Below are 23,574 nucleotides of genomic sequence, written 5' to 3'. Positions count from 1 at the left end.
ACCAAACTAAATGTTACGACAATGTTTTTATTACTAAATGTATCAAATGCACACTTCAACTATCACAGTGTAGAAAAAAGTTAGAGCACTCCAATAAAATCTCTTGAGTACTTGAATATACATGCTTAGATTTTGGGGTAACTTTGCTTTCCTTTCTGAAACTCATGTAACACGCTTGCAATAACATCCTAGACAACTGGCATAAATGCTACAGAGCTGAATAAAAGCTTCCAAGATGTAAGTGTGTCACACTGACCCAAAGTAACTACCATAAACACGGCTGGCATGCTGGTACATCAACAGGTCAAGAGCAATTAAAGACAAAAAAAGGCACGACGCCTGCGTCAATAATAAAAAATAATTGTGTGCAGCCTAATGTTAAGGCAGAGAGTAAATATACATTTTCTCCTGTTTGCATGCAATTTGTAATGCAGCACTTTTCCAGGTATGACAGTCAAAAGGTGAAACAGAAGATATCCATTATGCTGAAAGTGCAAACTCTTCTGACAAAATGAACAGTCTTTCCCTAACAAAGTTAGTAACATACTAACATGGAGCTACTTCTGTTCTTGGTGCCTCCAAGGAGACGGACTCTGTGGATCCAAGATTCATTTCCTTTATGACTTAATTCTGTAGTGTTCCTTCTTTGATCTGTTGGATGAAAAGATTTTTCTCATCTTCTGGAGTCCTCCCATTCTGAGCCCGGACTATACATGTTGGCCTATGCAGGTTCAGCATGTAAATCAGCTGCTGTTTCTCGTTTTTCAATTCTTCTATTTGTGCTTTTAATTCTGCATTCAGAGATTCCAGTTTTTCTGACTCCTAGGGGCAAGAGATCATATTCAGTAATTGTCAATTAAGTAATCTGTTGATTTTTTAAAAATTACACACTGAGTACTGCAAAGTACTGCAAAACATATTCCTCCCCTTTTTATGTTAGCATTCATTACCTCTAAATTGATTACTTTGAAATTTTACATAAGAGATCAAACTGACATACAAAAATTTAAACAAAATTTGATTTGGGGAAATTTATTAGAATAATATTATCTATTTGATTGTGTTAACCCCTCAAGTAATGTAGTCCAAAAGACTCAAACTATCCAAGTGCTGTATTCCCAATTATATTGTACCATTTCAGGGTCCATTTAGATTGATTTCCTGATGGGTGGATATGACATGCTTACAAACATACATTGTTCCCATAGCAAAGGCCTCAGATTGACAAAAAATGGGATGTTCAATGTAGGTACAAAGCTTTTTGTGGAAGGTAAGATTCAAGATGATGCTAACACCGGGCGACTCCTTGCAAGCTCCCTACATCTAACTTTAACATTGCATATAGCTGTTATACACTTTAATTTGTATATCCTTGCTTATTATGATCTGCCTGTACTGCTCACAAACAAGGGTTTTCACTGTACTTAGGGACACCTGGCAATAAAAGTCAAACAGAAAGAAACAGCCCTTGCACTATTTGGATTGAGAAATCAGCAAGATATTTTTGATATATTCTATGCTGTACGACTCTGATTCTAAGTACTGTAGATATGCTGACTAGAACTTCCGTTGTAGCTATGTTTGTGTAATAAGTTAGCAACCATAGCCACATGTATCTACTTAGGCATTCAGATGAGAATAATTTAAAAGTAGGTCGAAAATGAAGAATAGACATTGTTGATAATAAAGTGTGAAGCTGCATGAACACAGCAGGCCAAGCAGCATCTCAGGAGCACAAAAGCTTTTGTGCTCCTGAGATGCTGCTTGGCCTGCTGTGTTCATCCAGCTTCACACTTTATTGTCTTGGATTCTCCAGCATCTGCAGTTCCCATTATCACCAATAGACATTGTTGGTTGGCATTTGATCAACACTCAGCATATCTACAGGTACTACAGGCCCAATTTGCCTCTGACGACCAGATATCCTAAATCAATCTAGTCCCATTTGCCAGCATCTGGCCCATATTCCTCTAAACGCTTCCTATGTACTTATCCAGATGCCTTTTAAAATGTTGTGATAGTAAAAGCCTCCACTTCCTCCGGCAACTTATTTCATACACAACCATCCTCTCTATGAAAAGTTGCCCCTTAAGTCTATTCTACGTTTTTCCCCCTCTCACCTTAGACCTATGCCCGAGTTTTGGACTCCCCAGTGTGCTTGTTGGCAGAATCACAAGATAAAAGACAGAGTCAAGAGTTTTGACTGTTGACTGTATTTTATTTCCTTGTCTTTAGTTTTTTTGAAAAATGTTTTGTACTTGACATCTAGCTTTTAATGATTTGCATACATATTCACCAAAGCCTCTGTTTTTCCACTGTTTCTAATCTTTCACCATTAGGAAAATATTTCAAATAGTTCCTTTTGGATGTAAGCTGTGTGTTGGGATAAGTAAGTTGTTTTATTCAAAATAGTGTTTTACATTTGTATGGTTATCCCTATTGAGCTCCTTCTCCATCTGCATCCAATCTCTTACTTTTATTCCAAGTTGAATAAGGAACGCTCCCATAACTAAGCAGGGAAATCTCCAATTATAACAGCTGGATAGCACTGAGTTTGGCAGGAATCGCCATTGTGGATAGTAATAGCGATCAATAATATTCTGACAGAACATGATAAGAACAGCTTCCCTGAACTGTATTAACTTAATCAGGAGGTAACTAAAAAAAAATTACTGGCCATGTTTAAGCCTCTGTCATACTACGTACACAAAGAGCAAGTTTTCTACAATTGTACTCAGCTCATTCAGTAGGAATTAGTTCTAGTGCGTTCTTTGCATATGTACATTGTAGCTGTCCAGAAAGTAGCACCGCAATTAGAGTTAGAGTTAATTATTATTAGAATTAGTAACCTCTAAATAACAAAAATGAAGTGTGTCTTCAGACAGGGCCTTATTTAGACATTATACTCCATTATTAACACCTGTGAATCTCAAAGGTCTTTCTCCTTTTAAAATTTTTCAGGTTCATTTTCCTTATAGGTGCACCCATGAGTAACTAATTACACATTTCCTCAATTCTACCTCAGTCAGCTGTAACCCGAGACCACATTGCAGAAGACAATACCAAATAATTTGCATGCTACGCTTGATGTAGAAAGACTGCAACTGTGGGAACAAGGTCAATCTACGTAAGGAATAACATCTTCCTGGCTAGTCAAATATTAGTGTTTTGGAAACAAAAAAAATGTGACCAGTGCAGTATTTTTTTAAAAAAGGAGACAATTTTCCCAGGCTGCGGCCACGTAGGTAATACGTGTCAAAACAGTGCAATGCCATTTCCATAAGCAGCTGTATGTCTGGCCAAAAGGAATTATGCACCCAAGTGTACTTACTTTTTGTAATATGTCCGTCCTTTCCTTCTTCTTATTTCGACATTTAGCTGCTGCTATTTTATTTCTTTCCCTTCTCCGCCTTCTTCGTTCATCTTCTTGTGGCGTCACCTAAAAGAATAAATATCTAAATTCACTTTCTTGAATTTGAAAAGTGATGGCAATGCCTCAAAACCCAAAATGAAATAAGATCAGTATTTTCCTCACACTGTTGTAATGTTTAGTGCTCACATTATGGTACAATTTTAGTATTTACAAGGTATATATCTAAATGACATACCTTTCTTTCTACGGCTTCATTTGAGCTCTCAGTTGCTGTTAAATAATCCATACTTGAGGCTCCATTTGATATCCGTTTGCTTTGAATAGCAAATCGCAGCTCTTCTTTGACCAAAGGGGTAATGTTTGTAAACTCATCAAATACCAAAGACATTGAAGGCGAAATACAAGGAACTACTGCTGCTGTACTGACATCTGATGCTGATGATTGTCCTATGTGTTGAAGCATCATGGTACTGGCTGTTCAAAAAAAAACGAACATGAAATTATTCAAGGAAATTGGATTAAAATCAAATTTCCAGATGTTGGTTTATGATTTTTCTTGCTTACGTCTCTCTTCACTTCACCATATGCCTACCTCAACCTAGAATATGCCATTCAGAAGTATTCGCATGTAGCCCAAAACTGATGGTCCCTCTCCCTCTCCCTCTCCCTATGGAGAAATGCCTTGTCTCTATCCAGCCCAAATCCCCAGGTGAAATGAAAAATCTCAGACCAGATCATGAACTTAGATTCCACTCCATGTGTTACAGTACTATGCTTTTTCTAAAATAAAAAAGCTCTTATTGTTACTACATACAGCTTGCATAACTATTTCTAAAATAAGTGATTGAGGGATGGGGGATTGAGGGATGTTGTTGGACCTGGGGTGAAGAGGAGAATTACCATTCTTCCTTCGTTCTTCAACAACAGGTCAAAGAGTGGGACCTGGGGAGGTTTCAAACTTGGCTCAGGGAAAATTGCAACAGAGTTCTAGGCAGCATGAAAGGCACAACTCTCAACTTTTCCCTCCCACTTACCTGTAAACCTGCTCCTGGGAATGTAAAATTCTGCTCGTGTATTTTTGGCAGGCATTGTCATCCACTGCCGAAGGAACTGACTTCCTACCCATTAAAACAAACAGAGTTGTATAATTTCCAGGCTTGTATTTTCATTGAGTGAGGCTCCCCACCAGAAGTGCATACTTATGAATTGTTCATGTGTAAAAAAAAAGCATTTAAAGTTGTGCATATAACTAAAAAAAATTTGAGCAAAACCGGTTTGGTGTTTGGGTGATTTATCTGCCATCAGGCAACACAGCGTTAAAATTAGCCCTTGGTTGGTTCTGAAAAAGATATGCACTCCTATTCTTTATTTTCTGAACTGACTTTTGTCAAAGTGGTCCTTAAGTGTGAAGGTCACTCATCTTTTAAGTAATTAGCCATAGACCACAAGGATCCATAGTATCCCTCTTGATTAGATGGAAAGAATTGGTTCCATATAGCTTGAGGGGCAGCGCTGCACATGCATGGGGCAAGGCAAGGCAGCAAGTCTCAGTGCATGACTGTTGTAACCTAGGCTAATTGTACCACTTCTTTTACAGTCCGTGTGGAGTCAGCAGATTTTGGACTGTGCAGAAGACTAATCTTAGAGTCAGAGTAATACAACAAGGAAACAGGCCCAATCGGCCCAAACTGATCCATGCTGACCATGGTGCCCACTCAGCTAATTCCAATTGCCCACATTTGGTCCATATCCCCCTCAACCCTTCCCATCCATGTGCCTATCAAAATGTTTTTAAATGATGCTATTGTATCTGCCTCAACCACTTTCTATGGCAGCCCATTCCATATATGCACTACTCTCTACTTGGAGGAAGTTGCCGCAGGTTCTTAAATTGTTCCCCTCTCACCTTAACTTATGCCCTCTAGTTTTCAATCTGCCATCCCTGGGAAAAAGACTATGCATTCATCTTATCTACACAGCCTCAATAAAAACATAATCACTCCTCATTCTCCTTTGTTCCAAGGAGGAAAATCCTATCCTGACCAACCTCTGTAACTCAGGCCTACTAGCTCTGGCAACATCCTCAAATCTTCTTTGCACACTATCCAGTCTAACTATGTATTTCCTACAACAGGGGTGACTAAAACTACACACAATACTCCAAGTGCAGCCTCAATGACTTATAAAACTGTAACATAACGTTCCAACTCCTATACTGTATGCCTTGAATGATGAAGGCCAGCATGCTAAATGCCTTCTTCACCACTCTGTCCACCTGTGACGCTACTTTCAATGAACTATGTACTTGTACTCCTAGGTCCCTGTGTTCCACAACACTCCTCTGGATCATGCCATTTACTGTTTTAGTCTTACATTGGTTTGACTTTCCAATGTGCAACACCTCACACTTCTTCTGTATTGAATTAATTTGCCAATCCTCAGCCCACTTCCCCATCTGATCAAGATCCCTCTGAAGTTTTTGATAACCGTCCTCATTATCAATGATAGCTCCTAATTTTGTACCATCTGCAAACTTACTAATCATGCCTTACACACATTCACATTTAGATCATTTATGTAAACTAGTAAAAATGGCCCCAGCACCAACCCGTGGCACACCGCAAGTCACAAGCCTCCAGTCCGAGAAACAACCTTCAACCATCACTCTCTACTTCCTACCATCGAGCCAATTTGGAATCCAGTTAGCCAGCTCTCCCTGGATCCCATGCGACCTAACCTAATCTTAGTGACTCTGCTGCTAATTCAACATGACAATCTCAAACAGTACACTGAAACTAAAACAGTAAAACTAGCGAAAAGACGGAAGCAAATCAATGAAATGATTTTCATTTTGTCATTTGGCTCTGTACTATGGTCTTCCTCCTCTTCAAAAGGCTTTTCAGTGCATCTTGACTGAACTCAGTCTCAGCTTCTCAAAATAAAATAATGCAAGTGTATGAATGCCTGTATCATGCAATTTTTCCACTGATTTTGCTGCTGTTGAGAAACTTACTGAAATACTCTGCATTGTAAAGTCATGTAAATGCTGGCAGAGTAGCCAGTAGTCTTTGTAGACTCAGGAATGAACGTCCTGCTCTTGAAGTGTTGTAACTAAGAATTAATCTGGGAGTGGCACAAGATAAAATTACCCAGGATCAACTCAAGGCCAATTTGAAAATATTGTGTATATCCAGGCAACAGGGAGATGTCAACGAAGGTGTGACGTTGCATTGTTTTATGAAGATCTGTTATAGCTTGAGATTTGAAGGCAGCTGTTCTTTGACTGCTTAGTATAAATGCTTGCTCAAAATGTTGTGCCGTCAACGCCTCAGTGATTAATCATTCATTCTGTTACATAATCAACTAGGAATGTTTTTGGTCAGATCTTAGGGTTGCAGTCTGTACATAGCACTTCCGTTTCCATTCCTAATCGTTGCCACAATTAGGATTTTTTTTTAAAAACTGTTAGGGCAGTGTTGCAAAGGCATTTATAGGTTTGAAACCATTATAAGCATGTCTCATTGATCTCCATATGCATAACTCATCACCTCGCTTAACATCATGCTAAGGTAAAGAGTAAATGGAACCGGGTACAACACAGGACAAAATAACATCATCCTTCAGGTGTCTTTATGTGTTTGCTTGCTGTTTAATCAGAGGTAGCAGTGCAGTTCAATAATTTACACACCATATATACACACTTATACAAACTCAATACTGTTGCCAAAAATGTTGCCACTTTGAAGGAGGGGGGAGCTCTGAGAAACTGAAACGGAAGAAAATTCCATGAAATGAGGGAGGGGAGAATTTATTAAAATTTCATGGATGTCGGCATCACAAGTATGACCAGCATTTACTGCCAATCACAATTTGTCCTCAAGCAAAGGTGTTGAGTCATCTGTTTGAACCACTGAAGTTCATTTGGGGTGAGCTTTTCCACCCATTTCCACTACAAAGATTTTTCCTTGTTCCCTTCACAGAAGGCATTAGTACTATTTTCCTCTCACTTAACAGTTTACACATTCACCAGTTCTCAGAGATCCTGTCTCACTTCATACTCCCCTCCCTTTGCTCCTAGTCAACTACCTCAACCTGACTGCAGAAGTTAACAGACTGTGAACTAACTGGTGTGGCCGAGCTCAAACCCACCTCGTAGGAACAGGTAGTCCCCTAACAAAGGAATAAATAAACAGATAAACAAACAAACACCTTTGCACCGTATTATTCTAACTAGTTTTAAAAAAATTCTCATGACAGCAAATGTTAGTTATGGTGGCAGAAGTGTTATATTCAAAATGGAAATCTGAAATCTTTTCTATCTGACTAATCACCAGTCACTAACTCCCTTTCTCTTTTGTAAAACAATAATTAAGAGCAGAGATCTGATCAATGTTGTGATCATAAGCAATTTGGAACAGTAAAGATTTATACACGTGCTTGAGCTAAGTGCGCTGGAAGTCCCAAACCTGAGTGCCCAATGAATTCAACTGCCTGAACTCCCACTCTCCCCTCTGGTCAAATAGTGGTTCTTCCAGGATGTAGTCAGGAGTCAGATCCTAAAAGTTAAAAATGATTCATTTTCAATGATCAAGGAGATAAAATCTCTCCAGGCTTTAACATGTGGGTTTCACACCTATTCTAACCCCAATCCTGATCAGAGTTAAAAATCAAGGCTCCAGTCAGGGTTAATCAAGTACCTCAACTAATTTTAAGATTGTGACCAATATGTATAACGTCTTGTCTTCAGAGATGCATATCTCTTGCCACAACTTCCTCAGTCTTCATACTTTCAAAAGATTAGCAAAAGCAGCAGTTACTTGTCGATGCAGAGTTTCTGCCATTATTCCAGCAACCTCAAGAGTTCAAAGGCAATTCTCAGCCTTTGTATACAAAGTGAACTTTGGCTTAGTAGCAGAATTCAGATTTACAAGTTGTGGGGGCCGAGCCTCACTAGAGAAACTGGAGCGCATAATTTAGGCAATATTTTAAAAACAGTATTCAGAACTGCTGCGTTTTTAAAAAGGTGCTGTCTTTCAGTGAAGCTGAATCAAGAGATCCCAATAGCAAAAATGGAAACAGATTTGAAATGTATAAGGGCCGTGACTGGGTCAGGACCACCAAACACAACAAAATTCCAAGATAACAAAGTGTGGAGCTGGATGAACACAGCAGTCCAAGAAGCATCTCAGGAGCACAAAAGCTGACGTTTAGGGGCTAGACCCTTCATCACAACAAAATTCCAAATGTCCACTCCTCTTTAAGAGTGGCATTGCCATCCTGTAAGCAGAGGCCACATCTGTAGATAGTTAAGTACATACAGTAACAGATTACCGACAGGATCACACTCTGTCAGTGACAGTTTATCTAAACTAATTCACTAACCTTCAGTAAAAATGGACAGAGAAATAAAACACTGCAAACCTTCACATTGTACCAAATATTCTTCAGGTGCAGTACGATGTCCCAGCACATAATTATATCTGTGATTATTTTCAAACAACTCAGATCAACTTACTGGAAGAATCCATTTGCAAACAGTACTATTAATTTTACCCATAAGCACTCATGGCAATAAATCAACATGACTACATCCTGCAGCACTATGCAGAATCCAACAACAGGAAGGTGACATAACACCAGCATGCAGACATGAATGACAGTTAATTGATATGTCTGCCAGTAAATAGCTGTGAAATCAACAGCTATTCATTTGCAAGACTGCTGTTGTACATTGCACTTTGCATTCAGAATCAACATCAACATAAATGAGCCCTCCAGCAGTCTACAACACTATAGATCGATGCCTCTTCTGTACAAATGATGGCTACAACATATACTTTCAACAGATGTCTAATGGGTTAAAATATTGATAGCAAAGACCAAGTTTCCAAACTATTGTGGAGATAGTGCTGTATTGTTTAAATGATGGCTTGAGCTACTTTATCATACAAAGTGTGAAATTTTCTGATGATAGTGGACACCACCTTCATACAGAATCACAGTAAAAACAGTGAAAGATCAAGATAGCAGTTTCTCCCCCTTTCTAACGTTTTAAAGTCCATTTTTTGAGAATCATTTTGGGAAATGGTGGTGTGGTGATAATATCACTGGATTTCAGTCTATTGTTCTGTGGACATGAATCTGAATCCCATTGTGGCACGTGGTGAAAGCTGAATTGAATTAAGAAATTCTGGAATGTAAAAAAATATTAAAGGCACCCATGTAGCTGCTGTTGATCATCATAAAATCCAATGTGGTTTACAAATATCTTTTCGGGAAGGAAATCTGTCCTTGACACCAGATCCAGTACAATATGGTTGACTCTTAACTGCTCTCTGGGCAGTTGGGGCTGAGCAATTGGTGCTGACTCAGCCAGTGGCGTCCACAACTAAAAAAATCTGCTCTGCTGGAGTCAATGACAAACTACAGACTTAAACATGGCTGTTACAGTGAAAGTGATGTGCACACAAACCATGGGCCTTGTTTACACTACAGAAACCCCACTGCAAGTAGTAATTGTCACGATTGTGGCAGGAAGACCCTGAATAACATGGTACCTGGACAAAGAAATACTGTCAATCACCTTCACACAGCCGTGAAGCAGCGTTGCTATCTCTGGCTCTAATGTAAACCTCCCTGGGCAACATACAAAAGTCTTCAACAAGTGTAAGTATCAACTTCATAATAATTACAGCTGAAAACCATAGTTGCATTTAATGGAATAGGGATTTATTTTAATTTGTTCAAAGGATACAAGCATTATTGGCCAAGCCAGCATTAATTCCCCATCCCCAATCACCTGTAAAGGTGGTGTTAGGGGTTAGCTTCTGCAGGCCTTGTTGTGCAGGTACATCCACAGCGATGCTTGAAATGGAATTCCAACATAGCATCTTGGCAACAGTGAAGGAGGGACAATATAATTCCAGGGCAGGATGGATGTGGCTTGGAGGGGAGCTTGCAGAGGGTGATGCTATCTGTTGCTCTTGTTCCTCCAGTTGATAAAGATTATGGATTAGGGAGGTGCAGTCCAGAAGGAGGAACAAGTATTTGGTTCCAAACATAATCACATCCAAGTCAAGCACACAGAGAGATAAAGCTGGCAGTCCAAGAATGTGAATGTTAAATGGTATCACTTTATTTGTTAGAGGCTCTCTTGATTTAGAGGCTTAGCAGGAATAGTTTCATGCTCCTGGGCAATTCTTCCCTGAGTTGGGATAACTGGCATAGACCTTGAGTAGATTAGGTATTATAGAGGATACCTAGGAGGACTGTTGTTGAGATCTATGTGGGGACAAACAGTACAATGGAAAATAGCTCGAGTGATAGCCATAGAAAAGATGGAACAACATCATTGAGCATTTTGTTCTATTATTATTTCAGATCTTCTATTGACCAGGCATGTTTTTACCTATTAGAAAAGCAGAATTAATTATTTCATAAACCACATTACATAGCAGGACAAAGCCGAAGTAAAAAACTGGGAACTGGAGTCAGTGCGTGGAAGGACTGAAGCCTTTCAATAGGGATGGATTCACTCGAGCAAGTGGAATGTTTCACTTCTATTGCTAAGGAAACACTCAGAACATCCTCTACCTTAATAGACTAGCAAGGGAGAAAAATTAAAGAACAATATAACTAAAAGCAATGAAGCTCACCATCGGACCCAGCAGGAAAGAATTCAAACAAGGGTCAAATTTACATCAAATCAGGCTATTTTATTAAGTGCTTCTATATTGAAGCATTAGAAATAAATTGACAAAGATGATATAGTGCAAGTGTAAAACCTTTTGCTAACAGCCTCACTGAATGTGCCTAGTCACATACTGAATCTCAATATGTTGTTTGGAAAGGTAGGGTAGATAATAGGGAGAGAAGGTGGAGCTGTCACCAATGTTGTAAGAATACAATATATAATGGAACAAGGTGTTATACCAAGTGGAAAGAATACTGTGATAATGGGAACTGCAGAGGCTGGAGAATCCAAGATAACAAAGTGTGGAGCTGGATGAACACAGCAGGCCAAGCAGCATCTCAGGAGCACAAAAGCTGACGTTTTGGGCCTAGACCCTTCATCAGAATACTGTGGCAGTTTTCACTGAATATTTTTAGTGCTAAAGAGCCTCCAAGTTGATCAGGAGAAGCCTTAAACTAGTTTACCTCATGTTTATCATATTTTTGTAAAGGGATTAATGTCAGCACAAGGAGTAACCAGCCAGAAGTGCATTACAGAGCTGATCACATTTAAAATACCTGCAAGCAGTTTCTATAGGGTCTGCACATCATGGTGTTGATTGGTGCCTCAAGTGACACCGTCAAACAGTGAACAATGGTTTGGAAATGAACATAAAACTCTGAACAGTGCAGCACAGGAACAGGTCCTTTTGCTCACAATGTCTATACCAATCTAAACTAATTCAATCTGCCAGCACATGGTCCATATCCCTCTATTCCCTACCTGTTCATGCATCGAATCACATTAATGCCAACTTGAAACACTACCTAAAGGGATACCCATCACGTAATGATCATTCCTGTGAGGAAGAGTTCTGACTTCTGAAACTATCCAGTTCCCTTAGGGTGGTACCTTGCAATTTCTGCCAGGTTGGATGTGATGGTGAGATCAGAAGCACACAATGTCAATGGGTTAATGAGTTCCTAGCTCTGACCAATGCAAGGGGTAAGGTGGAAGTGGTTACAGTTGTCCACCTCAGTTAATTTCCTTATGCAAGTGCTCACATGTGAGCAAACTGAAGGCACTGGCAGACAGGCCTCCCACTTATAGCAATCCTGAGAAGGAACCTAGAGGGGAATTGCCAGCACCTCACTGAGATATGGTCAGATTTTCAATGCTGACTCCCCCTAACAGAGTCACTTTGACAACAGTTGCAGCCCCAGGCCATCTCCAGAGGCTCCTTCTCACAACGAAGAGCTGGCAGCTGCAACCACCATTTTTTTTTTGGGACTCAAGTTTAAGCAGCAAGTCCTATCCACTTTTTTGTCCGATAATGCTGCCTGTAAAACTTCTAGGTTCAAATATTGTATCAATTACCAGAAAAAAACCAAACATTTCTTTTAAATTATCCACTTATTGCATGATTCATCTTTTTTCCTGTTGCAGAATTTACAACATTAGCTAAGCAACATGAGTCAACTGTTTATTCTTTGAACTTTAATAACCTTAAGTTTGCTATAACGAGTTGACATCCCTGTAACCAAGTTTACTTCATCTATAGACATTACATGTTAAATGTTTAAGAACATCACTAAACCAGGCTGAAAGTACTTCATGTGGTTTTGGTTTCCATATTATGAAATGGATTTTGAAATACTGTAGAATGTGCTGTGCAACAAGAGACTTAAGGATGGTGCCAGAAGTTACAATAATTTGGAAGAAATTGAACAGGCTAAGGTCTTGTCTCTAAGAAAGGGAAACTGAGAACTGATCTGAAATAAAGTCTTTAATTATGAAGGGCATAAGTAGGGAAAGGATTAAGTGATTACTGTGTGGATTTTAGTCTACTTATAGAGATGTCTACATATACATCAGATGGGCACAGGTAGCTTAGATGAGGAATTCATAAACTATTTTCAAGAGTAATTCTTACAACAGCATATTCCGATGCAACAAGACAGCAGGCTTTACTAGAGCTAGTACTGACCAACAAGATAGTTTTAATGAACTGCCTCATACTGAAGATACCCCTAGGCAACACTGATCATAACAATTGTTGTTTGGAAGAGAGAAAAGTATGTTTAATACTAATACTTTAAACTTAAGATAAAGAACAACTAGGAGGGCATGAAAGCCAAACTAATGAAACTGACCTAGCAATTTAAGCTAAGGTTAAGTCAATAGAGTTAAAAATACAGTGGTGGATGTTTAAGGAGATATTTCAAAATGCATAGAATTGATGCAATTCAACAAGAAATAAAATTTCCAAGGAATGAACCCATTTTCCATGTTTAAATTAAAAGGTACTTAAAGGTAACATTGAGCTTAAAGAAAACGTAAAATTGCATTAAGATGTGTGGCAGGTCAGATGATTGGGCAGATAATTAAAAAAACAAACAATTAATGAGAGGAAAATTAGAACAAAACAGAAGGCTAGGTAAAGATACAGAAACAGTGAGAGTAAAAACAGTTTTTCATTTAAAAAAGAGATAACAAAGTGACCACTGGTCCTATAGAATGAGTTTGGGAATCAATAAGCAGATGCTTGTTGAGTTTAAGAGACATTTTGATTTGGCTTACACTATAGAGGATAGAAGTAACAGCTCAGAAATTGCTGTCAATCAGAAATAGAAGGAGAGGAACCCATGATTATTACAATCAAAGGATTAATGCTTGGTACAAATACGAATCAACAAGCCCCCAGGTGTGATTAGTTTCATCATGGGTCTTAAAAACTGACTGCTGTGATAGTTGATGTGTTGGTTTAAATTTTTCAAAATCATTAGATCTGGGACGTTCCATTAGATAGCTTAAAGTAGCTTATGTTACCCTTCATTCAAGAAGGAAGAGAGACAGAAAGCAAGGCTAGAAGATACAGGAGCAGAATTAGGCCAGTCAGCTATTGATTCTGCGATGCCATTCAACCATTTTGATAGGTTCCTGGATCCCAATCTCCTGCCTACTTCCCATAACCTTGATCCCCTTACATATCAAGAACTTATCTCTGTTTTAAATACAAAGCAAGAAACTATTGGTAACTACATGAAATACAAGATTTTTGACATGGTGTACATGAAAAAGGATGTTTTCTCTGGTAGGAGACTCTAGAGCTGGGGGGGGGGGGGGAACTTAAAAATAAGAGGTTGCCATTTATAAGGGTTGCCCATTTGAAACAGATATAAATATGGAGAATTGTTATTTGAGGGTTGGGAGTCTATGGACTTTTCTTGTAAGGTGGTGGAAACAGATTGTCTGAATATTTTTAAGGCAGAGATAGATAGTTTTTGATAAGCCGTGGTGGGGAGGTTCAAAAGGGTTATTGGGGCTAAGCAAGAGTATGAAAAGGAGTTTAACATCAGATCAGTTGTGATCATATTGAATCATGGAACAAGCTCAAACAGCCAAGTGGTTAACCTACTACTAATTTTTAAATGTATACAGAGGTTTCCACTCACTGAGGTACAGTGGGGGTAAATGGATGCAGAGCTGGGGCCACAGTTAAAAAATAAAATAGTCACCTATAAATCCAATAGAAATTCAGGAGGAACTTCTTTATGCAAAGTAATGAGAATGGAAATTATCAACACAAAAAAGGTAGTTGAATGATGGGTATAGATGCATTTAAAGATGGAAATAGGTCAATACGATAAAAGGAACAGAACAATATCTTGATAGGGTGGAATAGTATGGTGGAAGTCCAATTATTTGGAGCACAAATACTGACATATTAAGTCAAACAAAAACAGAAACTGCTGCAGAAACTCAGTAGGTCTGGCAGCATCTGCTAACAGAATGCAGAGTTAACGTTTCAAACAGTTAAAAGGAAGGGTCACTGGACTTGAAATGTTAACTATGTTTAGTCTGCACAGATGCTGTCAGCCTGCTGGGTTTCTTCAGCAATTCCTGTTTTTCTTTGTTTCAGATTGCCAGCATCACCAGTTCTTTGTTTTATGTTATTGGCCTATTGAGTCAAGTGGCATAGTTTTAATGTTCTAAATTATTTACAATCTTTACTGTAATATTACTGGCAATTACATAAATTGATTACACGTCCAGGGATTTAAAGTCTCCATGCTGTTCGTTTTCTTGCTCATCAGCAAACAACTGCACTACCAAAATGATGTCATCATCTAGTGACATTATTGCATTATACTGTCATTATCACATCATTACTAATGCTAGTGCTGGAACTCAAACAATGTTATTGTTACTATATACAATGTAGTTTGACTATGTTGGTTTACAAGCGAGCAAAGGTGCTTCTGCAAACTCTTCCTTTGGCTCTTTGTTGAATTTATAGATATTCTTACTCCTCGGTTCTGTTTCCAAAAAAACCTGTTAATCTGTAGAGCTGTTTTTCCTTCAACAGTTCTTTGCAACAAAACAACCCCATGCTCCAACAACTAACTGATTAAGCAATTTCTCATAATCTCTCTTCTCATTCTCAATAACTTTCCAACAATAGGAACATTTCTTTCTATAACCCTTGTTGAAATTGTTCACAACATTTTAAGACTCCATGAAATCACTTTTTGCTTTCTTTTTTCCTGGGAAAATATTCCCAATATTCCACCTTTTCTACATAAGATTTTTTAATCCTGAGGTTTTGTTCAAATGAAATTACGCTTTTATTGGGTCAAATGTGCTTGGTACATTTCTTTGCAACAATGCTCTAGGTCCCTTCTTATTAACACCCAGTGTGAATGCAATCAAATTGGAAGCCATTTGGAAATGCTCAGTCCATTTCACTGAACTGTCTTGCCTCTCCAGAAGAAAAACTCCTAAAGTTTCTGTCATGCTTTTGTTATTACATTATCTTTATCCGCCATTTCTCTATGGTAAATTTTTCTATTAGGTTTTCTCTGCATTTTTTTAAACATGCAACTATTGTCTTCAATTCTATTCCTCTACAGTATATTATCTGAGTCAATAGGTTGACACTTCCAGTCCTGATGGTGTGAGCTTGGGGGAGAATCAGCTAAGAAAACAAAAGGGAGCTGCATTGGGATGACTGCACAATGCATTCCTGCCACTACAGAACTTACATTGATACAGGCTGGGATGTGGTTTGGCTGTCCATTCTACAGAGGTAGGCAGCCAATTAACATTGGAAGGATCTAATTTATGGCCGTTCTGTAGCCTAATTGGTAAAGTGGCCTGCTGCCATCTGAGGAGTGTGCCAGCTCAATGGAGGCAACTTCCCTTTGGCAGGCCAGGGGATCGAAGCTGGAGGTTCCATGCGCCAGTGACAGGATTACAGGCAGAAAAGGTCACACCTGTAATCCAATCTATTACACAACAGGTGTTTTCCCTCTGCTTCACAAGGCCTTCTGGCTCTCATTCCTACAACCCAATACTTGTGCCTACTCCTCCAACAGCATCACCATTTTGCAGTGCTCTTGTAGTGTCTGAACTGCTGCAAATGACTATCTTTCAAAGGGCTATCAGGGCTGGAAAATAAATACTGCCCATGTCCACATCCCCTGAAAGCATTCTTAGATTGCCTCAGCAATGGCCACTTCTTCTTGTGGAATTACTGAGGCTCCAAAACTTCAAGCCATCAATTAGAACGCCAACTCGATCATGACTGGGCCTCTGGTCTTGCTACTAGTAAATGCAACCTCAGGGTTCCAAAACCTAAGAGAAAATTCAGTGCTATATTATAACACTTAATTTCATTTTAAACCTCAGCTAGAATGTACCAGCTCACGCAAAGAGGAAGTTTCCTCAATTGCAAAGTCAAGAGGCAATGAATCATAAATGGTACTATCAAAAGCAGTTAATTATTTGTCTCCATGGGACCACAAATGAAATTTTGCACATTTCTATGATTTTATTTACAGTTACCAGTATCTGTGGATTCCATTTCAATTGTAATACCATAGGCTTATTCCATTTTCGCAGACAGACGTTCCCGATGACTACAAAAATCACATTTGTTTTTCTCATTTATCGCATACTAACAAAAACTCCAACACCCTTCGTAGAATGCGGATTAGAACAATGGCTAGTTGCAAATACTACTCAGTCAGCTGTCAGGAAAAACTTTAGCAAAGAGGGTGATTTTAGCTAAGACAGTTTTAGTCTAACCACAAATGAAATAGAAACTTTAACCTGTGTGACAGATTTGTCATGTGTACAGCAGATTTAATTAATCCTCACATTAAACACAAAGCACTGGATTAAATTAATTTAAATTACAATCAAAGTTCATTGTGACCTTCAATTACTAATTGATAATGACTCAGTAAATTGTACTTTTCCTCTTCTACTATTACACATAAAATGTTAATGACTACAGTTTATGGAATTTCCTGTATCAAACACATCAGCAATTTAAAAGATTGGCAATAGCAAAATAGCACCAATACTTATCCCTTTTAAGATCATATTTAACAAGAAGAAATCAACCCTAGGGTCTACTTTGAGGAGAGTCAAATACTAATGTTGACTCACAATAATGCACAATAACCTGCTTTGTTTTACTTTTTTAAACTAATGGTCAATATCTCAGAAGAGTTCTTTATTCCCTAGACATTAGTTTACCTTATTCCTCACAACTGACAAATGATAATTCCTTGTTTATACCTCTGAAATATGTGATGCAACCATTCTGCAATAACAATGACACTGTAGTTTGTTTATTCTGATACATCACAGTCTAGTCAATCTAGTCACTCCAAGGATTATTGATTTAGGAGTTTATCTTCAACCAGATGTAAACAGACAGATTTTGTCAAAGTTTTGAGTTGCACTCTCCAGGAATCTTTACAAGATTTCAAATTCAAGGAGGAAACAAACATTTATACTGTGTGAGAGGAGTGTGCTGATTTGTCGTCAAGTGGGTTCTGATTGGCAGAGATATTGCCAGGGAGGTTGCACCCATTAATGCTGATATACTGTTAATGGACAGGCTTTGCCAAATTTTAAACCAGGCAGCTTGACTCAGTGCTCAGGGCTTTGCCCTGAAAAACAAACCAGTGAATGGTTGTCACGTACTTTGTTGACTTTAAATAGGCACATTGCATGTACATTATCTTTCTGTCTACAAAGAACAGGGACTTGTGTATTCACATATACGTAGCTTCCAGTACATGCTTGTGTGCAACATTGTGAGCCTGACTGACAATCCTAAATTGTTGGTCAGGATAATTCCTCTCACATTCAGAATTATCTAGCAAATATTGTCCAGTTACAGAAACACAGCTAATATTAGTTACGGTACTGTGAATTTTGCAAGTGTGGATTCATTGACTAGTACCTTGGCCAGTAACTTGCTTGTTAAGAACAGCAGAAGGGATTTGCTGTTTGATACAACTTGCCAGTACATACTTCGTATCACGCCAGAACTGAAATTCATATACCACATTGCTTATTTGAGAGACAGGCAGAATACCTTGATGGTAGCAAACACCACTTGAGTTGGTATTGCATTGTACCAGCTTGAAACAGCTAGCTTCATCTGTTGCTCAATCATGTGAGATAAGTTATCCTTCCATGTTAATCAGAGGTAGACTCAGGCTTATCAGAACAAGGCTTAGGGCATTCCTTGAGTTTACATGGTATATAGTGAGAAATTTGATCATGGTAGCCATTAATTCTGCATAGTTTCAACCAGGGATGCTGGTTGCATGCTTGCCTCACTTACAAAATAGGAGTTTAACCTCTTAGGGACTTGGGCACAAAAATTTATGCCCTTGTATCCATTACAGTACTAAGGAAGTACTGCCCTGTTGGATGTACATCTCTCAGATGAAACTTTAAACTGATACCCGGTCTGTACTCTAGTGGACTCGAGATTATTTTGGAAATCAGCATGAATTTCTTCCTGACATTCTCCCAATAATTAACACTAAATCAATATCACAAAAACAGATTATCCAAACATTACATTGTTGTTTGTATGCAATTGCTGTGAGCACATTGGCTATCCTGTTTCTTATAACAGTTTATACACTTTAAAATGACATCATTGACTTTAAAGCACTTTGTGATAGAAATCATAGAATCCCTACAGTACGGAAGCAGGCCATTTGGCCCATGTCTACACCAAACCTTCAAAGAGCATCCAACTGAAATGCACGCCCTACCCTAACCCTGCATGTTCCATGGCTAATCCACTCAGCCTACACATCCCTAGATACAATGGGCAATATAGCATGACCAATCCACGTAACCTGCAAATCTTTCAACTGAGGGAGGAAACCAGAGCACCCTGGAGGAAACCCACGCCGGCACAGGGAGAATGTTCTGAAGTTGCAAAAAGAACTATAGAAAGGGAGATATTTTAACATTCCTACAACTACAATACCACAATACAATAATGATATTACAAGGTTTTGTACCTTGAGTGAGGTGGGAAGTTAGAAAATTATAAAACTACAATTATTGCATTCAGTGTTTAACTTTCCACAGAATAGAAAGTAATATTGAACTGAGTAAATTAAGTTTTTCCTTGTGAAGCACACAGTGATAAATCTTATTATCATAGTATAATTATTAATGCTGTAATGATATCCTCCACTTCTTGTGTAAAAACTAAAATATAACATGATACAATAATCAAATATCAGCTAGAAATACTGATGTCTGTGTCAGAGGATATGGAGCATTACAAAAGAGGTAGAAATTGGTATCTTGAACACTGGCATATTCTTGCTGCATTTCAGCAAAAATATTACTTGGCATTCCAAACCATTTGTCAAAGTACAACCTTATTCCCCAACAAGATCACATTTTCAAATCATTTAATTATATTAACTGTTCATCTCAGAACTGAAAGAATATTTTCACCATATAGGTTGGTAGCATTTTTGCCTTTAAGTCAAAGGCTGTGTGTTTAAGTTCCACTCCAAGGATTAAGCACAAAATTCAAGCTGACAATTGAATGCATTACAGAGGGAGCGTTGCATTGACAGATGCCATCTTTTGGATCAGACTCTAAACTAAACCCATATCTATCTTCTAGGGCAGATGTAAAAGATTCTGTCACAGTATCTTGAAGAAGTGCAGAGGAATTATGTCTAATCTCCTGTTGATTCTTATTCCCACAATCAAATTAATCAAAAAATAAAATTTGGGTCATTATCACTTACTATTTATAGGAGATGTTGTTTGCAATTTGAAACAATATCTCCCATTGCACTCCAGAAGTACTCCATGGTCTCCAAAACCCATATGGGACATTCCAGTGTTGTAAGAAACAAATTATATAAACGGTGGTCTCTCTTCCTTTTTTATAATTGCACTATGCTTTGACATGGAAACTTATGGACTATCTGGTAAATGTGGCAAAGCACATATGGTGTCATTACTTGGGAGTTTCCAACAACTAGGATGACTAAATATGTGGAAAACAAACTGAATCAGTCAAAAGCAACATTGCCATTATATTTTGGAAATGCTCACAGATAATCAAGTCAGAATTCTGTATCCATCAGCAAATCAGTCACATGTACTAGACAAATTCACATGGATATATTATCTTTCTTCTTCATGGCAGCATTCAGTTCTGGATTTACTCAGAATTCCACATATTCAAATCGACACACAATAACCTTTGATTCCCTGGCCTAATGAGTATCTATTTACCCCACCTTCTTAAAATTACTCTCGAGCCCCCATCTCAACTATCTTCCAAGGTAGAGAGTTTCAAAGTTGAGCAACCATTGGAGAAAGAAATCCTCCTTATCTCTGCCCTAAGAGGGCAATCACTAATTATTAAACAACACTCCCTAGTTCTGGACTCAGCCACAAGAGAAAAACATTCTATCCACAACTACTTTGTCAAGATGAAACTAGATCTTGTATACCTCAATTAAGTCACCCTTCACTCTTCAAAACGACAGTGGAAATAAGACCAGTCTGTCTAACCTATCCTATAAAGCAACCTGTTCTTCCCAGGTACCAACCTTATAAACCTCTTCTGAACCTAGAAAACAGAACAATACAGCACAGTACAGGCCCTTGGGCCCATGATGTTACACTGAACTTTTACCCTAAACCTAAGGTCTAACTAATCTCCACCCCTACCTTATACTATCATCCATACGCCTATCTAATAGCCACTTAAATGCCCCTAATGAGGCTGACTCCACCACCCTTCCCAGGAATGCATTCCACGTCCCGGTCACTCTCAATAAAGACCCTACCTCTGACATCTCCCCTATTTCTACCTCCACTCACTTTAAAACTATGCCTTCTCGTAATAGCTACCTCCACCCTAGGAAAAAGTCTCTGACTGTCCACTCTATCTATACCCCTGATCATTTTGTACACCTCTATCAAGTCACCTCTCATCCTTCGTTCTAAAGAGAAAAGACCTAGCTCTCTCACCCTTTCCTCGTAAGACCTTCCCTCCTCCCCAAGCAACATCCTGGTAAATCTCCTCCGCATCTTTTCCAACACTTCCACATCTTTCCTGCAGTCAGGCAACCACAACTGGACAACACGTTTTTCAATGCATTTATACACTTGCACAATAAGGAGATCAAAACTGTACACATTATTCATGATTAGGTCTCACCAATACCCTGTATAATGAACCAGAACATCTTTAGTTATCTGTTTAAATCCTCTTGTAATAAAGGATAGCCCCATTAGCCTTCTTCATCGCTTACTGTACTTGCATACTAGTCTTTTGGGACTCCTTAGTGAACCTAGACCTAGACTAGGGCATCCACAAGTGGGATCAAGACCTCAAATGAGATTGAAAGCTTAGGTTTTGGGCTAGTGACTTCCACGGCAGCAATGGCCACTCTGTTCCAGCCCCTGGCACTCTCGTTGTCTTTCTCCTTCTCTGTTCTCACTACAGGTCAGTGATAATGTTCATGCTTTTGAAACATGGTTACAGAGGGACATGTTCAGGAAGTACTGTCCCAGATCTCTCTGCACCTTGGATTTCTGCAGGCACTGTGCTTTGTTTAATCCTTCCTGCCACATGAACAATTTCACATTTTCCTAAGTTAAAATCCAGCTGCTAGATTTTACTCATTAACTCAAACTATTGATATCAGACAGCAACCTTCACAGCATGTTCTCTTCATGATGTATGTTCTACCCATTTTTTGTGTTACCTACAACTTTAGTTACCATGCCTTTGCTCTCCTCATCCAAGTCATTGATACAAATTGTAAAATACTGAGACCACAACACAGACTTCTACAGGATTCCACTCATCACATCCTGCTAAGCAGAAAAAGATCCAAATGTGCATATTCCATTTCTTTTTAGCCTGCCAATCTCCCATCCCAGTTGACTTAGCTTATGTAATAATCTTTATGGCATCTTGTCAGAAGCCTTCTGGAAATCCAAATGCAGTATGTTTACAGGCTCTCCTTTATGTCCAACGCAAGTTACTTCTTCATTTGTTTTTAACTGAACCTATTTTTCTAATCAAGCTGTTCTAATCAAGTTACTGCACGCGTCTGGAACAGGTGGGACTTGAGCCCAGGCCTCTGGGTCTAGGGCAGGAACAGTACCACTGCAACACTAGATGGCCAAGTTACTCCTACAAAGAAATCAATTAACTTGACTAAAAAAGTGACTTCCCGTTCACAAAATCGTGCTGACGATTCCCGGTTACCTTGAGATAACGCCACCTCCCCCCCCCCCCCCCACAAAGTGCCCAGTTACAACCTCTTCAATGGTCTATTGTAAAACTGTTGTCAGATCTGCTATCCTCAATGTCTCCACCGTGTGTGCACATGCAGGCAGTACAACGTACGAACTTCGGAACTAACTAGCCACAAAGCGATTGGGGAACTTCAGCCCTTTTTACAGGAAACCTCCTCCAATATCATCTGACCACTGACGTTAGTGTTCTGACTAAGCAGATCTGGGGCCTCTGGGTTACTTTATAATGGGGAGGGGTCTGCTCACAACCCCTTAAAATAACAACTCCACGGCTTGAAGCCATTGATTAAAATTACGTCTTGTAACATTTTTCTTTTCCCGTGCGAAAGTAAATGAGAGAAAAGAAAAAGAAACCGCTGAAAACCCGGGCCCTTAGTGATGTGTCAGTGTGAAGGCTCATTCAATCCGCCAGCCAAAAAAAAGCAAAGACCTGGGTTAGAACAAGAGCCTCCTTACTCTCGAGTGCTAGATTTAACTACCAGCCCCTGAGTTAGTGATTCCTGCTGGTGGACTGATCCCACATACTGCAAGGAAAACCTCCCCGGGATGAAAGGATGGGTCCCAGTCTGGGCGCGATGGATTATTATTCTTCGAGTCGGGCGGACCAAAACAATTAAAAAGTACGGAAACGTGGCCATCACTGTCGATCAATCCCCGGTTGATATGACTTTCCTCGGGCACTGGGGGAGATGGGGGAGATGGGGGGGGCGCGGGTGGTGGTTTGAGTTGCTCACACCGGGGGCACTTACCTAACGCCCTGCCCCAGAACGGAGGCTGCTCTCAGCTGCGGAAGAAGCGGCGGCGGGGTCCCTGTGTCCAGCAGTCGAGTCGCTCCAGCTTTTCGAAAACTTGCGGAACACCGCTCGGGGTTGCATCACTGGCTTTATATACAGTG

General features: G+C 39.2%; 1 protein-coding gene across 1 annotated transcript; it reads right to left on the bottom strand.

The window, feature by feature from the left end:
* Nucleotides 1-23,574, bottom strand: atf3 (activating transcription factor 3). Its single transcript, XM_048536410.2, has 4 exons — nucleotides 23,429-23,574; nucleotides 3,609-3,847; nucleotides 3,332-3,439; nucleotides 1-822 (listed from the first exon to the last, which is right to left on the bottom strand). The coding sequence occupies exons 2-4, from the start codon at nucleotides 3,837-3,839 to the stop codon at nucleotides 625-627; spliced, it is 537 nt and encodes a 178-aa protein (XP_048392367.1). The 5' UTR covers nucleotides 3,840-3,847; nucleotides 23,429-23,574; the 3' UTR covers nucleotides 1-624.

This window comes from Stegostoma tigrinum, chromosome 9 (genome assembly GCF_030684315.1).
Source record: "Stegostoma tigrinum isolate sSteTig4 chromosome 9, sSteTig4.hap1, whole genome shotgun sequence".
In the NCBI taxonomy this organism is placed as follows: Eukaryota; Metazoa; Chordata; class Chondrichthyes; order Orectolobiformes; family Stegostomatidae; genus Stegostoma; species Stegostoma tigrinum.
This window is presented reverse-complemented; position numbering and strand designations above follow the sequence as displayed.

Excerpts from the sequence above, each read along its gene's own strand:
- atf3 (XM_048536410.2), bottom strand. The coding sequence starts at position 3,839 with ATGATGCTTCAACACATAGGACAATCATCAGCATCAGATGTCAGTACA. Across the intron at positions 3,440-3,608 it reads ATGAAGCCGTAGAAAGAAAG|GTGACGCCACAAGAAGATGA; the intron begins GTATGTCATTTA and ends TTATTCTTTTAG. Across the intron at positions 823-3,331 it reads GGACGGACATATTACAAAAA|GAGTCAGAAAAACTGGAATC; the intron begins GTAAGTACACTT and ends TCTTGCCCCTAG.